Below are 24,163 nucleotides of genomic sequence, written 5' to 3'. Positions count from 1 at the left end.
CGATTGATTGCAACTCTTTCTGCAACAGGCCCCAGATCTGGATCAATTCCTGTAATACCATATTTAATCAAGGGCATGCACATAAAGGTTCCAAATTCAAATGATATGCAACCTAATTGTATCGTTAACATGCAATGTATTCATTTTCTGTACATCTGTATACAGATGATGCATGGGTTAGAGTGGGTCAAGATAACTTTGGCATGGGTTTAGACCGTAATGGCAAAGTTACCGCGTGCACACAGTTCCACTGACCCACGAAAGAAACCCATGCATCATCTGTTTTATAGAATGGAGAAATTTTATTGAATAAACCAAAAAATTAATGATTTACCAGATGCATGATAATTTCATGCGTCCGGTAAATTCAATTTACTGGACGCATTATTTTTTTAACCCAGATGCATGAAAAAATTTACTGGACACATGATTTTTTATTACCGAATGCATGAAAATTCTAAATTGTAATGCAGACACTTGATGGCCCTGGACAACATCAATATGTATGCCTAACTTGATAATATGTCAGCATAAAGGCATTACTATATTGAAAATGCCAGATACAGATTTGCATTGCCTAAATGTAGCCTCAGACCTCCTAAGCTGTTTGTGTGTATGCCCGGACCACAAGGACAGTTACCAGTATCATACAAGTTTAGCCTCTAAGACAGTTATTTGTACTTACAGATCATTTTGCATCCTTTATTTGATTCCTTTGGCCTTCTCCAAAATCAAAATTTTGACGTTTCAAACAAGCGTAACAGTGTATATGCGCGATAGCTTGTTTACATTGGATATCGTTTTGATTATCGGTATCGTTCATGCAGCCCAGTAAAATTTCTTGCATAGCTCTCAACCAATCAGATTGCAGGGATTTTCTCATACAACTTATTAAATTATTTATGATGCATATTTCCTTCTTTTTTGTGACGGGGGATGGGTACTCATTTTTCTTTTATTTCATTTTTTTTTATACAAAGGCCTTGTCATCAAACCCCTAACACATCTTGGGGAAATTTTCAAAAGAAAAGGGGCACCCATGCTAAGGAATTTCACCCCCAAAAAATGGACTCATGTTTGTGTAAAACAACATATTTGAGTGGCACATCCTTGTATATATACCGGCTCAGAGCAAAATTTTCATAAGACCCTATCCTGTTCCCACTAACCTCATCATGCAGTAATTGTTTCTGTTGTTCTTCTGAGAGCGTCCTCGGTCTTGATTTCTGAGTCTCCTCACGATGAATCCGCCTTGCAAGTTGCTGGAAAATGGACAACAATCAAAATACACAGGTCTTGTATAGTGCATACCACAATTAGTATGGAAAACTGTCTCTATGCGCTTCCAAATGACGTGGATATTATTACCCCAGCTTTTGCCCGGTAGCCTTTTACAGTGCGCAAGCATTTCAGAGAATAAATCATACCAGGTCCACATTTACCTGGGTTGAGTGGAGCAAAGTTTCAATGACTTTTTTTTTTTTGGGGGGGGGACAAAATGCACCTCCTCGTAGAAAATTCTGGATCTGCGGCTTGTTATGTCTTCTCTATTCACTGATTACTGTTTGTGTTAAACAAAGTCTTTTAGTATTAAGTGGTGCAGTGAAAAGGTGATTTCAGTGAGATCTGTACTCACTTTAATACATACCTCATCATGCGTGATCTTTGCAAGGGCGTCAGACTCCTCATCGCTGTCGGCATCTCTGGTATCCATTTCAACGACAAGAGGTTGGTCTCCCCCCGCCGATGCGGAGGACGATGATCGGGAATGGGCGTGGGAATGTGAACGGGATTGTGAGCGGGAATGAGGGTGGGTGTTGGCGTGGTTGGTGTGATGCGAGTCGTCTAGCTTCATCGCTCCCATCGAATCTTCCACCTCTGCGTAATCTAAGCCATCAAGTCAGATATAGAAAACAACAGTGATAAATGATAACTGCAACAGGGGGCCATTCTATACTAGCTGCTCATAAAGTTATGTGGACGGTCATGAAAGACTGAACAATGATTTGGCAAAATATAATCTGATTTCAGGAAATGTTTTTCCTGACTTTATAAGACAATGCATATAGTTTGATTAACACATTGGGAAAAAAGCAAACTTTACTTGAAAACTGAAAGCTACATGTAACAACTGTTGATCAGTATTTGGCTATTCCACCTTTAAAATGATAGAAAACTTTTTGTTTTCAAACATTATTTACGCCCGGAGACCAACCATCTTAGGATTTGAACCTAGTAAAGATGAAGACGCTTGGTGCCACTTCTGAATCCGTGTGTAACTTCCAATTGCACATGGATTACACGTGCATCTCACAGGACCAGGCATGTCATAGTAGACAAACATACCGGGTGGGTGTTTCATAAAGCTGTTCGTAAGTTAAAAGCGACTTTAAGAACGACTGGTGAACCTTTCTTACGCGCGTAACCATCGCCAATGAATATACCATTTACCACAATAAAGGATCACCAGTCGTTCTTAAAGTCGCTCTTAACTTACGAACAGCTTTATGAAACAGCCCCCAGGCTTTAAGTGATTATAGCGGGAATCATTCGTCTAAGGTGAGACTGGCATTACTACATGTATTTTTCCCTGATGGGAGAAGCCTCGAGGGAAAAATAGTAATTTTGCCAGTACAACCGAGGATGAGTAATCCCCTCCATACATGTACTTTTGAAATAAAGGCCTGGAAGCCGTTTCATAAAGCTGTTCGTAAGTTAAGAGCGACTTTAAGAACGACTGGTGATCCTTTATTATGCGCTAAACCATCGCCAATGAATATACTGTTTACCACAAGAAAGGATCACCAGTCGTTCTTAAAGTCAATCTTAACTTACGAACAGCTTTATGAAACGGCCCCCTGGTATATCGGTTTTATATCCTACATTTAATGAAATTGATGAAAAGATCTTGATGATATAGTTCTTGTCCTTGTAGTTCATCCTTTTTTAATCTGAATCAAAATATAGATAACACGCTGGGCTGACTGACCGCTACACTATGCTCCACCTACCCGAACTTCGAGACCATGAACTCGATTGGATATTCCGAGTGACAAAAGGTGGGATTTTATGGGGAGAAAATACAAAATTCATGCAACATCACGATCTTTAAAAACAAGTACAACTAATATTCTTACTTTACACAAAGTTTCACTTCTTTTCCATGCTTCTATCAGTCTCAAGATTGATGATTTAGAGCCAACATGAAGTTTCTCACACGTATAAATAATAATACGCTACCGACTTCAAAACATCGCATGCGGGAGGTACCGGGTCTGGTCCGAGCTCGGACCCTCGCGCGCATGCGATGTTCTGAAATCGGCAGCGAATTATTACGTGTGAGGAACTTCATGTTGGCTCTAAATCATCAATTTTGAGACTGATAGAAGCATGGAAAAGAAGTGAAACTTTGTGTAAAGTAAGAATATTAGTTGTACTTGTTTTTAAAGATCGTGATGTTGCATGAATTTTGTATTTTCTCCCCATAAAATCCCACCTTTTGTCACTCGGAATATCCAATCGAGTTCATGGTCTCGAAGTTCGGGTAGGTGGAGCATAGTGTAGTGGTAGTGAAGTGGAGTGGAGCCTGCACGAACTTCGCTCGAGGTAGGTCACATGATGCTATTTAAACCAATCAGAATACAGGATTTAATTCATTTAGGATAAAATACCAGTTGTGGCATGCAAGAATAAGTAAAATATTTCAAATTTACCCGTTTTTGTTCTGTGCTTTCCGGAATGCGGTGGTCGATGAAGCCCATTTTCCTGTTGTGATAACCGTCGAGCAAGCTGAGCGTCTCTTGTCAATTGGTCCGCCTCCATCCTCTTCTTCCTGGCAGCTTCCATTCTCCTTTTCTCCTCCATCTGCATTCTCTTGGCAAGCATCTATGCAAATGAGGATATTAGGTGTTACATGTCATGAATATTCACAAACTCTTTATGACTACCCATACACATATATTAACTTAATTGTTTCAAATAATGTGCATTCATTCATTCATAAACTGTAAAAAGCCTGTATTGAATGTGTCTAGAGAACTGTTCCACAAATTCATTAGAATTATCAGGGACTCAATTCATAAAAACTTGTTATATAACAAATTTCCAATAACAGTTAAAAGCTACTGAAATCCTTCAATTTGATTGGATGATTAATAAATTTGTTACAGAAATTGTGCATTTGTTATCATAACAAGTCTTTATGAAACAAGTCCCTGGTAATCTTTGTGTTGACTTGATCATTTAGATGACATATGACGTGCCAAAAGCTCCATATTCTTCATGTCTCTATCATTGAAAAAATGCAAAATAAAATGGAATCTGAAATAGAAATACTCTGAAAATTCTTTTTGCCCAATTGACCGTGGGCCTGGCAGCCACTGTACAGCGCCAAATCGACATAGCTCTATCCCTTGTTGAACGGCAAACAGGGTAGCAACAACTCCCATCTTTTAATGTCTTTTGGTCTGATGCGGCCGGGCTTGAACTCCTGACCTCCCGGTTGTGAGATGGACGCTCTACCAACTTAGCCAACACATCAGTTAATAATCTTAATCTACAAGTAAAACTGATGGTAAGTATTAGATCAAAAGGCACAGGGAATAATTTTTCTAGTATCGCATCGCAATTTGCTCCGCATTGTTTTAAAGTCTGATACGCATAAAGTTTTTCATATCACAGAGTTTACACGTACATCGTGCTGTACATGTACAAACTAGATGAGAGCTTTTCTCTTATGACCAAAAATGCTAATCAAATTTGATGAAGCAAAATTATCCCCTGAAGTATACCTTGAAAATTTAAAAGTGACCACTTACTCACATGTAGATGTATATATACCAATCAACATAAAAAGATAATTTAAGAACACTCCAGAATAAAAATCTAGCAAATGGAAAAAAAGTTATGTACAAGTATTATAAAACCATAGTAGTGAATATACCTTACATTTTGAGTCAAGTGCTTTGAAGTACTACACTGCCTCTATAGATTCAATAACATTCCAAAGGAAACAAAAGTTGAATATTGACGGGAAACCAACCTCATCTGACTCTTGTGCCTGCAAAGCTTTTTCTTGCTCTTCTTTTATCATCTGTATCTGGAGTAGTCTGGCCCTCTCTCTATCCTCCTCCTCCCTGTTAATAATAATAATAATTATAATAATTATAATAATAATAATAATAATAATAGTAACAATAACAATAAAAATAGTAATAATAATAATAATAATAATTATAATTATAACAATAATAATAACAACAACAATAATGATAATAATAATAACAAAAATAATAATAATGATAATTAAAAAAAAACATATAATTTCATTAATGAAATAAGTAAACTACTCTCAAAACAGGAAGGTGAAATATGATATGAAAAATTTTGAATGGGTTTTTTACGGACAGAGAAGAGTCAAATACAGGTTAAGAACTCAGACACCGTTCTCATTACAATCCTAAGTTCACTAGTTTACTGGAAACCAGTTCAGGAAACCAGTTTGGAAGATCGCTTTGCTAGCATCCCATTTGATCACCCGAAAGTAGTTTTCAAAACCACTCCACTTTCACCAAACAAACATTAATAAAAATCTTACTTAATGCTGGGTCTACATGTTATCTTCATGATGTAACAAATAAAATCTAGTAAAATTCTTGAATTTGAAGTTAAAGCTTTCATGTTTAGTATGTAAAGTAAAAAAAATAATTTTTACAACACACCTTACTACTGGTACACATGAATTTCAATCAAAGAAATCATAAACAGAGCAAAGCAGAAAACTCTTTTTTTTTTAAATCTCATACAGCTCCAAATTTGAAATGTTTCCCTCATCCTGAATTGCAAATTCTTGTTAAGGGGTATAATACATGTACAAAGGCTGCCATTGGCAACCACAAAATAGCCGCATGCATGTAATCTGCAAATACATGTATGTACATGTAAAGCTCGGTACATGTAGATTGTCTTGATAAAAAGAATTCAATAACATGCGTGAGAAAAACATCTAAATGACAAATCACCCAATTTCACATACATGTAGAGCACAGACACGAATTTTAACAGCAACACCCTTTCAAAGTGTGTTTTATAGGTACATGTAGTCATGTATAGTCATACATGTACATACATGTATCCCACTAATGTTTCTCAAGTGTTGTAAATGAATCATGTATGGGCATTAAAACAATGTTTAGAAATATATATATAGGTGGTTTCATACCTCCTTGAAGTTTGTCAGTTCCAGGTATTTTCTGATCGGGAAATTTACCCCGATCAGAAAATACCAGGTACATGTAATATTGGCAATGTGAAAGCAAATTACGCGTAATCTCCCCAAAAGAAAATACCCACTAAATAGTAGGTACTTAATTGTCAAAATTACGAGAACTTTCGCAGGGATTTTTCCAAGGTTGCAGGTATTTTGGCAATGTGAAAGCATTTTACGGGAACTTTAAGCCCAGCGTATAGTTGGACGCGGGCGCCATGGGTGGCTGCTGAGCTAGTGATTTTGAATCTTGCGCCTTGCCTGCTTATCAGACCATACTGCGCATGCTCGTAACTTCAGGAACTTATCCCGAAGGGTATGTTTCGGGGCGGTGTGAATGCAGGATTAATGGGTATTTTTTAGCCTAAAAAGTTCTTGTAATTTAACGGGGATTCTTATGATCGAGGTGGTTTGAAACCACCTATGTAATATATATGAACTGTTCCAATTACTTTTTTTTAATTTATACCTGAAAAACAAAAAAATACTCAGTTGTTTCTCCCAGGTATCCACAATAGTCATTAGTCAACCCTAAATGTACATGAGAACATGTACATGTAATAAACACCAATAATTGAATAACACTTTCAACAAACATCACGCGCCCTATATCAGCTCTTATCCATAGATCTATGCAGACCATACATGCCACATACTCGTATTGTAATATAAGAAAAAAATTAGAGAGAGAGAGAGAGAGAGAGAACAGTCAAGCAAAAACCACATCTGTTGTGAAATAACATGGAACTAAAGTACACACCCAGTATTATACATATACTCTCTGACCTGAAAACAGGTATATTGCAATTCTGTTCATGGATGACAAATTTTGATTGAAGTTGTTCATTTTGCTCACAATAAATCCCCAATGCATTCACAAAGCCCCAAATACTGGGAAACTTTTTGTTCCAACATGTGAAGGCAATAAATCAAATATAGACAAATTGTTTATACAGGGTTAATTTGGCCATTTTGTCATGCAAAGTGTATTCAGAGCTACATGTATCTGTAAGAGAAAAATTTGCAAAACCACAATAATTTTTTTGTTGAATAATGATTTTTCAGAAAAAAATATAAATTTCCTGACTCTCCATAACAATAACACTTTTGGTAATTTTTTCAAGATTCCCGGACTCTTACAATTTCCGATTCCTCTCCGCGATCTCATGCTCCTCTCTGAACGCTTCGAGCGCTGTTTCCTTGGCAACATCTTTGGCGACCTCTCGATCTCCTCGCACCGTTCTTCTCCTGGAGATATTCCCAGTGTAGTGGTTCACGTCTGAAATGGAATATGAAAATGAAATAGAGGGGTTCACACTGATTGAAATAAAAAGGGCATACGAACCCACAGCCTTAAAAGCCCCGATGATCGAACCCCCTAAATTTTCTAAATCAAGAATAGGGAAGGAAAACAGTTTCTCTGAGAATAAGTTTTTTTTTTTTTGCCTGTCAAAATTTTCAGCCAAGGAAGAGCAGGAATCGACCCCCCTGAAAACAGAGGGCTGATCAGGGGGGCGTTTCATGAAAGGACTTGTCGGACGTTTTATCCGACAAGTCCCATTTTTTCCGACAGTTACCATAAGAACAGTGCCTCTCAGCCAATCAAAATCATGGAAAGATGTCAAATCTGACAACTTGTCGGATGAAAATATTGATGAAACGTTCCCCAGGGGGGCGTTTCATGAAAGGACTTGTCGGACGTTTTATCCGACAAGTCCCATTTTATCCGACAGTTACCATAGGAACAGTGCCTCTCAGCCAATCAAAATCATGGAAAGATGTCAGATCTGACAACTTGTCGGATGAAAATATTGATGAAACGCTCCCCGGGTCCCAGAATAAATGCCATACGTATGTGCAGTTGTATACTTGAATACTTAAGAGCCAATTTCAAAGCCCCATCGCATCGTTTACCGAGCAAGAAAAGGGAAGGGTGGGGATCTCAAATATGCACAATAGCAATGCACGTAGCTGGAAGAGGAATCGGGAAGCAGTCGCTAGCAGACGATGCAGCGGGCGGTAAGAGAGGAGTAGGCCTATACAACAACACAACTACCTCCACTGTAGGCCTAGTATGGTGTTTTCCTAGTCAATTATCCATCATGGAGGGAGAAGAAATCGTAACACCAATGGACGGTCAGCAAGGATTTGTTGCCGTAGATATTGTGTTGTTAGGGGTTTACATGTACTTTGTGCTTGTTCTCGCTGTTGGTTTGGGAGAAGTATCTTTAAAATTATACTCTTGCACAGTGATGAACTGAGGCTGCTGAACACTAGCACAGGAGCCAGAACTTAGGAGGGGGGCAATCACATTCCTACTACGTGGCCTTGCGGTTTATTTCCAATTCGTCTAATGCCAATTCGTCCAATTGCCAACTCGGCTACTTTCATTTGGTCTACTACCAGTTCGTCGACTATCCGCATGACCTAATCGCCAACTCGTCCACTCACCATTTCGTCTAATGACCAGTTGGTCCAATAGCCATTTAGTCTAATTGGACTAAGTGTTCATTGTGCAAAATGAATGTTAATAAAATGGATATTAGACCAACTCGTTATGAGACGAAATGGTTATTGGACCAAATAGCTCTACACCGTAATGTTGATGGACGGAATGGCATTAGACGAAATGAAAGTAGACCATGTGGTTAGTGGATGAGTTGGCAGTAGACGAATCGGCAATTTACCCTTACATGTATGTGAACACTGCCCCGGCGCGTTTTCCATATGGGAAATGAAAAATGGACGTGCAGCTTTATAATCACACAAACACTGTACTATAGACCTTCATGTATATCTACCCGGTACACATAATATTTTTGTAGGTAAACAGAATATTTACTACAAAAATGAAATACTTTTCTATGAGAAAACATTACTGCCTTGAAGTATGGCTAAAAATAAATGGATCTGCAGCTTCATAAATCATACAAACATTGTATACTTTTAGTCTGTGCACATAATATTTTTGTAGGCAAACAGAATATTTGACACAAAAGACTTTATCTATGAGTAAACGTTACTGCCAGTATTAAAACCAGGCAAGTGTTTGATTCATGTAAACATGTACACGTAGATGTAAATGTACATGTAAACAAATCACAGTTACACACACATACTATGCACCCAGTAAACAAAACAATCCTGATTATGACCCACAAACCAATGATCAATCCAAGTAAATCAATAATACAGTACAAACAAATGTATATATGTAATACACTACTCATATACAGTAGAGAGTAAACACCATGGGTAATATGGTATGCTGTTTACAGGCCAAGTTCACACAAATAGACTTAAAGGGGAACCCAGCCTTGGTCATAAATGTTGTGTTGGAAAGGAGAAAAATAAAGAAAACAGAATGGTGAAAATCTGAAAGAAATCGGAAAAGCCATAAGAAGGTTATGGCTGCTTTAAAACTGAGATCCCTATTAGACTATGTAGATTTCAAATTGACAACTGGGTAAGTAAATAATGACAAGGGACAAGGACAACTTTCCCATAGGCCACTTACTTTATTATGGGGATTTGTGGTTTTCTCTAAGTACCCATTCCCCTGGGGCAGTAATCTAAATATAACCCAGGTAGTATATTATTTTATGTCCTCATGAAAGAAAAATATAATTTGAAGTATAACTTTTGAAGAAAAAAAATGAAATTTTAGCCATTTTATATATCGGAATACATGGAAGAGTAGCCCTTGCCTTACATCACTATGACCACACATATGTGGCCAATTTGAAGTCTCCATGGGTATAGTGATTACCAATTTTTACAACTTTTAAAATTTCTAACTTTCTTTTTGTTTGTCCGCTATTGTTCAAACTTTCACCTATCAACTTGTCTGATTTTTCTTTTTCCTCTAAAAACAAGTTTATTGGGGGGTTGGATTCCCCTTGAACTGAATTTAAATAGAGTAGAATCAAACAAGCAAATTGTAAAAATTTGTATTGAATTTCATAGATCTATGAAAAACATTTTGATGTATTGTGGAAAGGCATCAAGCACGCCACAGGTTGTAAGGCAAAAGCACCAAAATCATGCATTTCAAGTATTTTATCATGGAATGTCAAATAATAACATTTGCATCAATTTAATTTATTATTAAAGAGAAATAAAGCCTGAAAATGGTCTGGAAGCTTCTTATTTTGGAAAAGAAAAACCACCCTGATATACATGCACATCTAAATTTACAGGGGCCAGTTTCACAAACCATACCTTGTTACACATTTGCAAAAACATTTAAAAGCTACTAAAATCCTTCAATCTGATTGGATAGTAGATTTGTTTTTAAAAATTGTGCATTTGTTATTATAGCAAAACTTTATGAAACGGGATCATTTACATAAAAGGAACATGCATAGACTTGAAATATTACACATACACTGCACAGCACAACTTTGAATGAAATTTGCAATGGAAAATTGTATTTAGCCATACTCCGGAAAATAAGCACAAAAGAACTTGTTATAGCCTAATGTACAATATCAAGGTCAGACAACAGAGGAATACAAATATGTGATGGGAGGAGTTGTTCAGACATAATTTATTGATCAAATTGAATTGAGTTCAAATTACTGGGAACCAAAAGTTTTATTTCTGACTCCATTATGGTTGATGAGAAAATGAGCTACCAACACATTCACGTAAAATTTGTCATGATTGAAGTTATTTATTGCACTTCATACAATTTATGTTTTCTGGAAATAGTGAGTGAGAATGACAGGAGAAATACCAATGAGTCAGAAAAAGGGGACTTTGTTGTGGGGGAGGGGGGTTTATAAGAGCACTTTGGAACTGGAAACCATATTCAAACTTTGAAATTACGATACCATGCAGACCGGATAAGTTTTTTTTTTACTTTAACGGTGCCAATGTCAGCAGGGGAACCCATTATAATCCGTAAAATGTGGACTGCAAATTTTTAATTTAGGCCTACCTTACCACAAATGGAATGCATTTTTAAAACTTTCCTTCACCAAATATACATGAAGAGTGCATTTTAGAACTTTTCTCCATCAAACATGGACTGCTCTCTAACCCCCCCCCCCCCCCCAAAAAAAAAAGAACAAAAAATGGACAGTATTTTTCAACTTAAGTAATTTCAACAAAAAGGTGTACATGTATGTGAAAATATTTCAAAGTTTAAAGATTCCCAGCTTTCCAATCTTGCAACTGTTGGATTGTTGTTGTTTTTTTTTTTTTTTATTATATAAAACTGCTGATGTCATAAGAATCATGTAAACATTGCAGACCACTTCAGTATAAAAGCAATCAAATAGGAATAAAAAGATAATGGTAAATAGGAGAGTTTAGGTTGGGTATTAATGCAAAATTATGCACACAAATATAAATTAGAGGTATTTGGATTTTAAGTATCATAAAAAAGGAGTGATAAAGTATTCCTATAATTCTGATTGCCTGTTTTAATGGGGAGTTGGTGATTTCATGTCCTATTCATGTCTAACGTTTGTTCTATTTATATTCTGTTCTTGTTAATTGTATGCTTATGTAGTAATAAAGGGAGTCGGCTTTGACAGGTCAATGGCCTTTCCGACTCCCTACATCCGCTACATATTCTTTTAATTTCTCTAACAGTTCTACAAGTTTCTCATTGTTGATATAAAGTTCTTTGACTTTTTTATTTTTTGTATCGTTTTATCCTTTTTTGAAGGATAAATGAATTGAAAAATAAATTTGTTCAAGTTTTGAAGAGGAAAATGTGTTTGAAACGTAGGATTTTTTTTCATCAACAGAAAAACTGAAACAAGGGAGAAAAATCCCTTGGCATTATAAGAGTTAAAAGATCTTACCCTACTGTGCAATCCAATAACTCACTCATACTATGGACATGTATTTAATATTTGCAGACATACATGTTCAATAGCACCTCAAGTGCCACAGAGAAGACAGCAATTTGCCCATATATGACTTGTGTACACGGTAGTTTCTATTCCTCTTGTTATTGCTACTTGAAACACTCGGGTTTGTGGTTGGTAAACAATGATGAACCTTGAAACTTGAAGTAACAATGAATGAATCACAAGAAGTAGCCTTTGTACTTCTTAAGAATTTTCAGGATCGTCAGTGTCAACTCCGTTCTTCTGTGCCATAACGTTGATTTCATGTTGTATTATACCTGAACGGCCTATTAATTATAATATTTCTATGCTGTATACTATTACCCCGGCTTTAAAATCCACCCCCCAAAAAAGTTGATTTGAACAAAAGAGACAAATCCAACAAGCATAACACTGAAAATTTCATCAAAATCGGATGTAACTTAAGAAAGTTATGACATTTTAAAGTCTCATTAAATTTCACAAAACAGTTATATGCACATCCTGGTTTTCATGCAAATGAAGAGACTGATGACGTCATCCACTCACTACTTTATTTTATCTTACGAAATATAAAATATTCTAATTTTCTCCTCATTGTCAAGTGAAACATCGATTAATTCCTCCCTGAACATGTGGAATTATCATGGTTCAGTCAAGTTGGTCCTTGTCGTCAAAAAACAAATAAGCCACATGTGTACTGTTTGAAGAATAAAAATGTATGTCTCATTCCTGTTGAAGATATCATAAATTCCCAAATTTCATCCACCCATGACTAAGAAAATATCCTAATTCATTAAAAGTTGAGCAAATAAACCTGAGCATAAAATGTCCCAAGGTCATGCAGTGCATGTACACCCACATTAATTAAGTTACATTTTGGTCCTTCCCTTCAATGGGGTATCCTACATGGACTATACAAAGTTGTTTTGAAAGAAAATTCAGAGCAGATAGGTAAAATTTTAACAATGTCAGAAAAACCTGTATATTTTTTTTTCAAGTTGTAATGACTGAACCTACATTACACATGTTGGCCTGACATTAAAGGACAAATCCACTCCAAAAAAGTTGTTTTTAATAAAAAGAGAAAAAATCCAACAAGCATGACACTGAAAATTTCATCAAAATCGGATGTAAAATAAGAAAGTTATGACATTTCAAAGTTAAGCTTGATTTTACAAAACATGTATATGCAGATCCTGGTCAGTATGCAAATGAGGGGACTGATGATGTCACCCACTCACTATTTCTTTTGTATGTTATTATATGAAATATGAATACTCTAACTTTCTCCTCATTGTCCTGTGAAACAAAGTTTTCTCCTCACTGAACATGTGGAATGACCAATAACATTTTATGGTTCAGTAAAGTTGGTCCTTATTGTCAAATCTGTAAAAAATGAAATATTGTACAATTCAAACAATAAAAAACAAAAGATATAGGGAGTGAGGGACATCATAGATTCTCTCATTTGCATATCACCGAGTTGTGCATATAATTGTTTTGTGAAAAATAAGCGAAATTTTAAAATGTCATAACTTTATTTTACATCTGATTTTGATGAAATTTTCAGCTTTATGCTTGTTTGATTTTTCTCTACTGATTCGAATCAACATTTTTCTAGGGTGGACTTGACCTTTAAATGATATACATGTATCAAACATTATCAAATTTCTCGAGAGCTACAGCATATTCTAGAAGAAAAAAAATCAATATAATTGTTTTCTTCTAATCAGACCAAGTACTCTGCCAGTCTGTACTACATTTATAACACACAGACATAATAAAAACAGGTTTCTAGTTCTACAATCATAATAATGTAATCATTGTTTTTTATGAATTAGGTTTAGAGAGAGACTCTTCTCATACAATCACTTACTTTCTTCCTCCTGCAATTGATATGCTAGCGCTCCATCTTCATAGACAGACCAATTCTTGACAACTGGAACAAAAAAGAAATGAAATATATTAAGAGTTTTACATTTTAGACCGGAAGTCCAAATGATACACATGTCATTTCCTTGTTCCTAACAATGAATGTTGGAATCAAATCTGAATCATGCATTTGATCCTCATTTTCCACCAAAATAATGTAAAACTTACAATTCAATAATAACCTCAGAATTATCCAATGTTGATCAATATTGATCGTTTTGATGTAAAGTATATTTTATAGGTGACACATTTGCTCTGGCTTTATTTCATCTAAGATTATAAGGTTAGGGTTGGGGTTGCAATAGAGTTTTTATGTTAGGTTTAGGGTTAGGATCCAGGGTTTAAGTTGGTCATTCCATTAGTGGAATTTACCATGGATCAATTGTCGCCAGAGAAAAAACTATCATGAAACCTGATGACACTGCTTAATAATCAATTTGCCTGATTTTCTGCCTGGAGTATTCCTTTAACATGTCAATCAAAAGAAAATATCAAACGAATAAAAAAAAATCTGAATCGGAAAGCTTAAATTATACATTTTCTTCAAAGAGAGACCTCAGGCATTATCAATGCAGTGTCTCTTGAAATATAATCTTCAGCATACCACACTAATCCTCCAAGGTAATATGAGTCATGTTATTGAATCTTCAACAAGTATGTGCTAAAAGAATGATAGCACATCACAAGTCCTCAGATTGAGGCCTTATGGGTAGTGTTTTATTTTATTTTATCACTCAGGGTAGTCTACGTATTGTAGGGGAAGGGGTTGCAAGAAAATTATAATTGCTTACAAGTCCATTTTATGTTGTAAATCAATCACAAATTTTACAATTAATTCTAAATTGGTAACTCGATCTCTCCTTGACAAATTTACATTTTATTTTCATGATTAATTTAATAAAGAAGAGATTCTTGCAATATGCTCTAGCCTATGGGGGGAGACATACTCCGATTGTAAGGAATTTCATTTGCATTCATCAAAATTCCATCAATGAAATAAATGAATTCATAACTTTCAAATGTGGTTTCATTCAAGGGCATACAAATAATTGAGAATGGGATATTCTCATTAGAATAGAAATGCATAAATCTAGCTCCTTTACTTGAAACTTTGGCAAGAAACAGATGTAGGCCTGTAGCATTTTTTACTTTAATACTACCTATAAAAGCTACAGATGTGTCAATTAATGCAGGTTTGAGTCTCGCCAAACACTTAAAGAATTCTGACTATAATCTGAGTACCACCCCCCCCCCCCCCCACGGGTCAATATAAGTATGTCATTATACATAACTACAAAAACTCAAGAATCTATTAAAGATCTGCAATCGTCAATTTATAATCTTTTAAGATTAAAAAGTTTAATTAATACAAAAAATCTTGGGGGAACAGGCTTAAGATCATACATAGGGGCACACACTGAGAAAATTCACTTCCAGAGTTTGAAAACCAAGATATATCAGAGTGAGTTTGGAGAGACCATTTGCTCATTCATTGTTAAGGTTTTGAACCTGTATTTTTTTTAATTTATTCATTTATTTCTTGATGTTGTTAATGATCATTAATTTGTTATAAAGTGCCTTGACCATCTACATGTATGTAAATGTACATGTGTAATTAAGACGGAAAGTGCACCACATGTGGGGGGGGGGCAGGGGCTCTTTTTTATAAATTTCACTATATTTTCATTCTGTAAATTAGTTGTTTTCATAGGCCCGTATTCTTAGGTCAGGTTTAATTTAAACTCTGGTTTAAAGTGGATAGCCAAATAGTGGCATGAATCTCTAACAGTATAATTTCAATGTATCAGCTCATTTTTCTCTCAAATAATTTTTAACTGTTCCTGACGGATAAATAAGATAGCTTTCTTCACCATTCACGATTTAGGAAAGAGCACAGTAGACATACATGTAAGAAACATACTAAAGTAAGGAAAATTTTGACATTTTTGGCTTTCCATAATTTTAGCACAGAATTAGACCGTGGTCTAAAGTTAAACCTGACTTCAGAATACGGGCCTTAATCTTCACACATCTCTCTGGAGATGTGTGAAGACCCCAACCGTCCAAGTTGCAGCTCAGGGCTATGCCTGTTGTTCCGAAACTGATATTTTTTCTACTTTTTTTTTCCTAGTTCATTTTTGGTCAATGTTGTTTATATCTCTAAATGAAGAGTTTACGTATGCAAAAGGGACTAAATCCACTTTTGTTCATTCTTCATAAATCAACATTTTTTATTTCACCCAAATCTATTTTTCCTTTTCTTACACTATGTTTAAGACTAAGAGTCATCAATATTGGTAACAAAAATGACGATGAAAAAAAATCCTGCCGATGTATTTTCATTTATATATGATTCTTTAATATTTATAATTTGTATGGATTTAGTCCCTTTTGCATGAAAACTAATATCAAGTTGTTGCTATGCCAGGTTCTACCTGTAACTAGTAAACAGACCAGTAAATCATTTTAACATCTAGACTGACAAAAAGATGGGTAAATAAAGATAGAAGTACTAAAGTCCCTTATGCATGAAAACGTAAATTTCATGTCAATTTTTCATGAAATTTCTTTAAACTTTTGGGAGTTGGATTATAGTCAGTTTGATGCACATGGTAAATATCTCTGCAAAAATTGCCAAATGATTTAAAAAAATTAACTCTGTCCCTTTTGCATGTTCAAAAAAGGAAATAGCAGATCTGAGCTGAACTCAACACAATGACTCGACAATGTTTACCTGAATAGACCTTATCGCAAATAGCGTTCGTCGCGTGAGGGCGTATGTCATCGCAAAGGATCACGGGAATGAAAAGGGAGCAAACGCGGATTCGGCTTTCGGGAAGCCATACAACGCCAAATGTTTTGTGTATTGTCACTCAAAATCCATGCTTTTTTTAAAGTCTGATTTCTTCGTATTGAAATTATTTTGGATACTTGAATGTGGATTAACAGAACAATCTTTGTATCATGATTGCACAATGAAAGTATGAACTCAATGCTCACAATATTTGTATAGTTTTCTGGGGCTAAATTTGGGAAGAATTTGTAGGAAGAGTAAGCATGAAGATCGCGGGTTAATGCCAATCGACTTTAGAAAAGAGCACGTCGGCGATCCGAAGAGACCCTGAGGTTATTTTTCCATTAAAAATTATTGACGAGAATCATAATGTAGACCATAATATATTTTATTTCCATAACTAGTAAATTAAGCTAGTTTTTGTTATTTTGGGGGAAATATAGTCCTATGCAAATCGGGCTTTTGAGATTGATCATTACAAGATCTATAATAGAGAGAGCCTGGGGGTGAGACTCGAGGATCGAGTGGCCGGAGAGACCAAAATATGAAGTATATTAAAAATAAGCTGGTGTGTACATGTATAATTCATACCTGCCAACCTTTGATAATAAAAAATCAGTATCAAAGTTCCGAGGGCGCCGAGCGGGTGTCCGGTCCGGTCCGCTCCAACGGTATAGCCTATAGGGACTCTTTGCATTTTCAGCATGTAAAAGTAGCATTTCCCTACACTTTTAAAAGCAAATTTACCCTCATTACCACACCAGAGGATGACCTACATGTAGAGTCTACCTTTATTTATCAATTAAAAATTTAAAAAAGGTCTTTAAAATATCACTTTTGTGACATAAACCACCCAGTTTCATTCAGGTGTGATATATCTATATAGACTTAAGGATGATTTTATTTGTTCATCAGAGCTCTCTAAAAACTTTGATTTTGAGCATATTTTTGTGAGGCCCTCTATTGGTGGAAAGTGAGATTGATGCAGATCTTCATCTCCACACATTCTATTTTCAATTAGACAAAAAAATAATTTCAAGATTTTATGATGAATTTAGATTAAAAGTTATCCCTACTGTATTAAAAACTGACAAGCCAAAAAAATCAAACATTTATTATCCAGCCTATCAATCATGCATCAAGAGAAAATAAGCCAAACATTGCCATTGTCTTATTCATGTTATTTCACCACACAGGGGTTACTGACTGAGGACAAGGTTATATCATAACCTACATTTAATAAGTGCTTGTTGGTAGAAGAAAGCAGATTTTCAACCATGACAAAAACGGAGCCGAAGCTAACGGCTGCATGCGCCCGACCCGCACCCACCACTGCACTTGCGGTGCACCGGTAAAAGACGGGGATGCTGAGGTGCACCCACTGGGCGGGCGGGCGCCGGGAGTTCAGGCATGGCTTAGGCAAGAGAAGCAAGTAAAGTAGATTTGGCGTTCGGCTCCGAAGGCTCAACCCGAGATCGAAAGTTGATCATCTTTCTTCCTCAAAAAATTGACAATTATTCGAAAAATAAAGTACAGATCAATGTTAAATTGCGTAGGGAAAGATCTAACTTAATTGCGTCGGTACGCGGCCGGGCGGGGGCCGGTGTTCAACGACCTGCCGTTCATATCATCAGCAGACTCAGCGATATACCACTGTAATCACCAACACACTCTAGATATGTACGATACATCACTAACTCACTCCCACACTACAAAATCATCCGGCGACATGGGCAAAAACCTCAAATAAAAAGGGAAATTTTCTTACCTAAATCACCTTGTTTCGCGTCAAATATATCACCATCGGTGATTCTTAACATCGTAGTTAGGAAACAAGGGGTCTAAAAAGGTTACTCTTTCACGGTTTTTCCGATGTTCGTGGATTATGAAAACATGTTCTCACTAAAAACTGGCTCTTTCGCTAGTCAATGTCAGCCGCCATTTTTTTCCGGAAGTCAACGCTAACGACAACACCTCAAAATGTAGCGCCCTAAGTGCTGCCGTTGCGTGTATGCTCGTTAATTTTCACATGCATTTGCAATGGAACTGCGCACTTAGCAGTGTTCGCGCGCCGTTTAAAGTCGCTCTCTGTGTATATCGTGTAGCTAGCGCATTTGCGTAGCCGTGCGCTCCAGTCGTTTATGCGTTAGTCGCATCTTACAGCCGTGCATGCGTTAGTCGCATTATACAGCCGTTTCAATAATTTCAACACTATATTGATTAACCCAAAAATCGGAATTTTGGTTTTAAAATTCGGAATTCGGAATGGAGGTCGAAAAATCGGTATAATTCCGCCAAAATCGGAATGGTTGGCAGGTATATACTATATATATATATATATATATATAGGCCATATGACCAGCACAGGATAAAGATTAAATAAATCCCTGAATTTAAAACATTTTATGATGCCGTATAGGTCTTAGTATTCTTCATGGTCTCCCTCTAACCTCTCTGTAATTTTATTTTGTCAAATAAATGATATATATTACTTTTTTTAATAAAACATATATCATTTCAAAAGTTGCATCTTCAATTAATTTCGTCGCATTCAGTCACTTATTACTTCTCTCACAGATCATCTTCCTCATCATTTCATTTTTTTTATTACTTATTTTTCTCTCATCACACTTTCATCTTTTCTCACATTTTTTTTTCTATTTAATTCATTATTTTTTCTTTGCAGTATTATAAAATCTCTGGACCAGGCCAGTAATAACACTTCAGAATGTCCGGCCATGATCCTGAATTACATGCAATAATTAGCCTATGTATCTGCGGACAGAAAAAGAAAACACATGCAGCATGCAGCTAGATTATCTGAATAAAATCATGATTGAGATAATTACTTAGGAAACATATATACTCTTGACAATCGATTGATATATTATTAAAATATATAACTAGAATAAAGTAATAAAATCTACTGTTTTATAAATCATCATATGTTATTTTCCTTGGAATTCCAGGACTTTACTCCACCCCGCCGACGCACACTTGGGCCGAGAGTGCCCGCAGTCCGTGCATACAAGCACACTTTGCACAGTCACAGCTGCACATATCTCAGAAAGAATACGCACAGACAGTGCGCGAAAATGAAACAAAATTGCACTAGTCCTCATAAAATCTGTGGTAATTCTTGCAGCTATAGCCAGCACATCTATCTCTGCCACCTATAATTAAGAAGAAAAGTGATATTAGCCTCTAGAACAAATATGACGAGGTATTTACTGGAAGTTAGCAAAATGTTTGCTGCAGGTGTCGATCGTATTTTGATACACTATGGAAATCGTACACTATATTGTCGGCTGTTTGCGTTCGCATGGTCGCATCCGGACAATAGCGGCGCTATTGCTCCCTTTTCAATCCCATGATCCTTTGCGTGAATATATTTGCGATAAGGTCTATTCCCAGAAATATAGACCTTGTCCAAGACAAAGACAAGGAACACCAGGGAATTTCAGGACATTTAGTTTTTAGATTCTGTTTCAAGATTTTTGTTTATTTGAGATGCGGAAATGAGTTTAACAAACCTCAGCCTCAGTCAAAAACCACCCATGGGTGCATTACTGCCGCCGTGTACAGGAAAATTGAAGGCATGGCGCATGCAAAAGTGCAACAAACTCCAGCGAATTTTACAAGAAATTTTGTAAAACCAAGTACTTCTACGAAACTTACCGAATGATGTGAAGTCAATTCCCCCTAATATGATGAATATCCCTCAAATAGCGTCATTTAAGCGTTGATTTTTCTTCTCGTTGACAAAATACGGAGCATGCTTGCTATTTCCCAAATTTTTCGTCTAATTAGCTATTAAAAGAGGGCACGCAATTTATCTTCATATCAAAGACACTACAAGGGAAAGACTAGGCACAAAAACTATTTTACACATAAATCGATGCAAAGCGTTACGCGAAGACGGCAAAGTGTCCAATCTTTTTACTGTAAAGACTTTGGTGGAACGTGTATTGACAAACGAACGGTAGCACTGCGGGCTTCGTTCAAGGTACGTATAATTTTCTATTTTTTTGTTTAATTTGTCATCGCTTTGAATGTTTTCGCCAGCAAAAATAATTTAAAAGGTACGTTTTTTAAAGGACAAGTTCACCCCAACAAAAAGTTGATTTAAATAAAAAGAGAAAAATCCAACAAGCATAACACTGAAAATTTCATCAAAATCGGATGTAAAATAAGAAAGTTATGACATCTTAAAGTTTCGCTTAATTTCACAAAACAGTTATATGCACATCCTGAATGAGGAGACTATGACGTCATCCACTCACTATTTCTTTTGTTTTTTGTTATGTGAAATATGAAATATTCTAATTTTCTCCTCATTGTCAAGTGATACAAGGATTAATTCCTCCCTGAACATGTGGAATTAGCATTGATTAATACTATATGGTTCAGTCAAGGTGGTCCTTATTGTCAAATCTATAAAAAATGAAATATTGTATAATTCAAACAATAAAAAACAAAAGAAATAGTGAGTGATGGACATCGACTGACCCACCTAGTTGCGCATATCACTGTTTTGTGAAAAATAAGCAACACTTTAAATTGTCATAACTTTCTTATTTTACATCCGATTTTGATAAAATTTTCAGCACTATGCTTATTTGATTTTTCTCTATTTATTCAAGTCAGCATTTTGCTGGGGTGGACTTGACCTTTAAGTTACTGCATTTATTGGTGTCTATATATTATCAAACAATCATGGAAATTGCGCATACAATGAATCAAGAATCTAGTTTTTAAAAATACCGACAAGCTGAATTAAGGTTGTGAATTGTACTATTAGCGCCACCAACGACCTTCCTTTTATTTCCGTGGAAGAGACATGCGAAGCAACTTTCCAGGCCGAGGTAAGTGATTTTGCTCTTTTTTACATGCTTTTTACATAAAAAATATTTGTAAAATTGAAAATGGAACACTTTTCACCAGAAAAAGCCCTGGTGAGTAGCGGAATGAGTTTCGGCTAACATTATTTGCGTTATGAAGCGATGTTAACCAACAACTCCTAAAATCTGTTGCATAACAGGGTTCGTAGTGCGAGGTTAGTATAGCATACTTACCTCGCAATACGTGTGAGTGGTAAAAAACTGCCAATCAACATTGCTCCGATTTGTTCGAAACTAACAATAACATGACTAACATTAAGTTCTCTGGTTCTACTCAACGGATATGTGCGGCACAAATTCCACAAAATATACAATAACAATCCTTCAATAACACAGGAACATCACCTTAAAATTGAAAATCGGCAACTCTTTCAAGGCGCTAGTGTAGTTTCGCACCTCCCCGTTTAATGGTTTTCAAACATGTACAATCTCACCCTAAATAATTCACAACCTAAAATACTTGCATCTGAGCCTCCAAAGTCCAGTAGAAGTTGAATATTTGCCGTTTTGACACTTTTTTACAAAGTTTTAACGTTGCGTTACACCTATTTCGGAATCAAGCTCAGCGCTGCACATAAGCAGTCGGTACGCGTACAGTACGTACCACCTAGTGAAGTGCAAGAAGAGCGAGTTTTTCTATGGTATCTTCAAAAAGATTTTTTCCCCTCTTTCAGCTTGCACCAAGTATTACGGTAGTGGTTGTGCAGAGTGGTTGATGTTTGTTGTGTGAAGGTATGTGTGTGGGGTGTGCGTGTGTGTGATTTTTTTAATGAAATAAGAAATGTGAAAAATGTGAATACAGTTGAAAGTTCTCTGACCTAGAGTTCAAAACAAGGCTTTACATTATTATTTCTTATTTCATCGCTAAATCTACGTGTATTCACATTTTTCACATTTCTTATTTCATTCAAACAAGCACACACACGCACACCCCACACACACCTTCACACAACAAACATCAACCACTACCGTAATACTTGGTGCAAGCTGAAAGAGGGGAAAAAAATCTTTTGGAAGATACCATAGAAAAACTCGCTCTTCTTGCACTTCACTAGGTGGTACGTACTGTACGCGTACTGACTGCCTATGTGCAGCGCTGAGCTTGATTCCGAAATAGGTGTAAAACTTTGTAAAAAAGTGTCAAAACGGCAAATATTCAACTTCTAGTTCTACTGGACTTTGGCATGTTTGGAGGCTGAGATGCAAGTATTTTAGGTTGTGAATTATTTAGGGTGAGATTGTACATGTTTGAAAACCATTAAACGGGGAGGTGCGAAACTACACTAGCGCCACTCTTTCAATTGCCACAGGCACAGCGATAGGCCAATTTCATTGCCAATCATGGCATCGCATACGTTACGTACTCAACTTCAGACAGCTTCGACATTCCTCAATCATCCACGCCCGAAACGCCCCGTCCGGGAAACTTGGCGTTCCGTTATCATATTCATAACAACAATAAATTTCGCACAACCTAAATTCTCATTCACTACATTAAAATTCAATCGTTATCGTATGAATGATGATTAAAATAACACACGTACCTTCCTTGACACCAGGGTTGTTAGCTTCTACGATGGCACTTTCTCCGCTTTCAGCCATTTTGGCACAAAAGTAAGGAGATTGATCCTGTCGAAAATCCAAACTTCGCTTGCCAGCCAGTACAGTTGTGCTGCCATTCGACAGAAGATGGCGCTAGACTTTAATTGAAAATGAAACGACTTAACGCAAAATTCATTTGGCATGACGTGTCTCGGTGTCCCCACACCAATTGTCTAAATACAAATGAACAGTAGATGGGGAATGTCTGATGAATCAACACCATTAGAATTTACTCAAATGTATATTTTACCCAAATGTCTATTTTAGTTTAGTGGAGTCGGAGACGCGTTGCCGAAATACCGAAGAAGGAAAACCGCCAAAATTTCCGTCTAAATTGATGGTCACTATATAGGGCAGCAATTAAAATGCATTTGTTCTTTTCGGGATCTCAACCTGCCCCCTTACACCATTTTTGTCTCAATCTGACATATCATCCACGCCATAATAATTTGAGGACATAATTATTGGAGGGATAATACAAAAAAGCGGGGTTCACATTTAGGGTTAGAGACAAAAGTTGTGAAGGCACGAAGAGATATCAATATGCTTTTTTTTTTTTCACTATAGAAAAGTCAAAAGTGTAACAGTCTTTCACCCAACTAAAAATAAGACTTTCTGGTAAAGGACAATTACATAACATATACAAGATTGTAGGTAATTTCGTTAATGGCAACAACAAGACCTTTTATTGGTCCAAATTCCATCAAGATGTATTATCTAGATATAGGCCTATTATTATATTGAAATAGATTTTGACCGAACTTTGCTCACATTGGTACGAATCAGGGGTGGCGATCCTTCGGGGAGGGGAGCACAGTGGTGC

At 36.3% G+C, this 24,163-nt stretch overlaps 1 protein-coding gene across 1 annotated transcript in view; it reads right to left on the bottom strand.

Annotated features, from left to right (window-relative positions):
• Window positions 1–23,525, bottom strand: part of LOC129275745 (coiled-coil domain-containing protein 50-like) — a 37,163-nt gene extending 13,638 nt beyond the window's left edge. Inside the window, exons 1-7 of the mRNA XM_064109221.1 lie at window positions 23,283–23,525; window positions 13,988–14,050; window positions 7,406–7,544; window positions 5,042–5,135; window positions 3,714–3,885; window positions 1,649–1,887; window positions 1,170–1,262 (exon numbers count right to left, since the gene is read on the bottom strand). Coding sequence (XP_063965291.1) covers window positions 1,170–1,262; window positions 1,649–1,887; window positions 3,714–3,885; window positions 5,042–5,135; window positions 7,406–7,544; window positions 13,988–14,050; window positions 23,283–23,340 — 858 coding nt within the window. The 5' untranslated portion in view covers window positions 23,341–23,525. The remainder of the gene's footprint in view (window positions 1–1,169; window positions 1,263–1,648; window positions 1,888–3,713; window positions 3,886–5,041; window positions 5,136–7,405; window positions 7,545–13,987; window positions 14,051–23,282) is intronic.
• Window positions 23,526–24,163: the final 638 nt, after the last annotated feature.

The sequence above is a fragment of the Lytechinus pictus genome, chromosome 14 (genome assembly GCF_037042905.1).
Source record: "Lytechinus pictus isolate F3 Inbred chromosome 14, Lp3.0, whole genome shotgun sequence".
NCBI lineage: Eukaryota > Metazoa > Echinodermata > Echinoidea > Temnopleuroida > Toxopneustidae > Lytechinus > Lytechinus pictus.
This window is presented reverse-complemented; position numbering and strand designations above follow the sequence as displayed.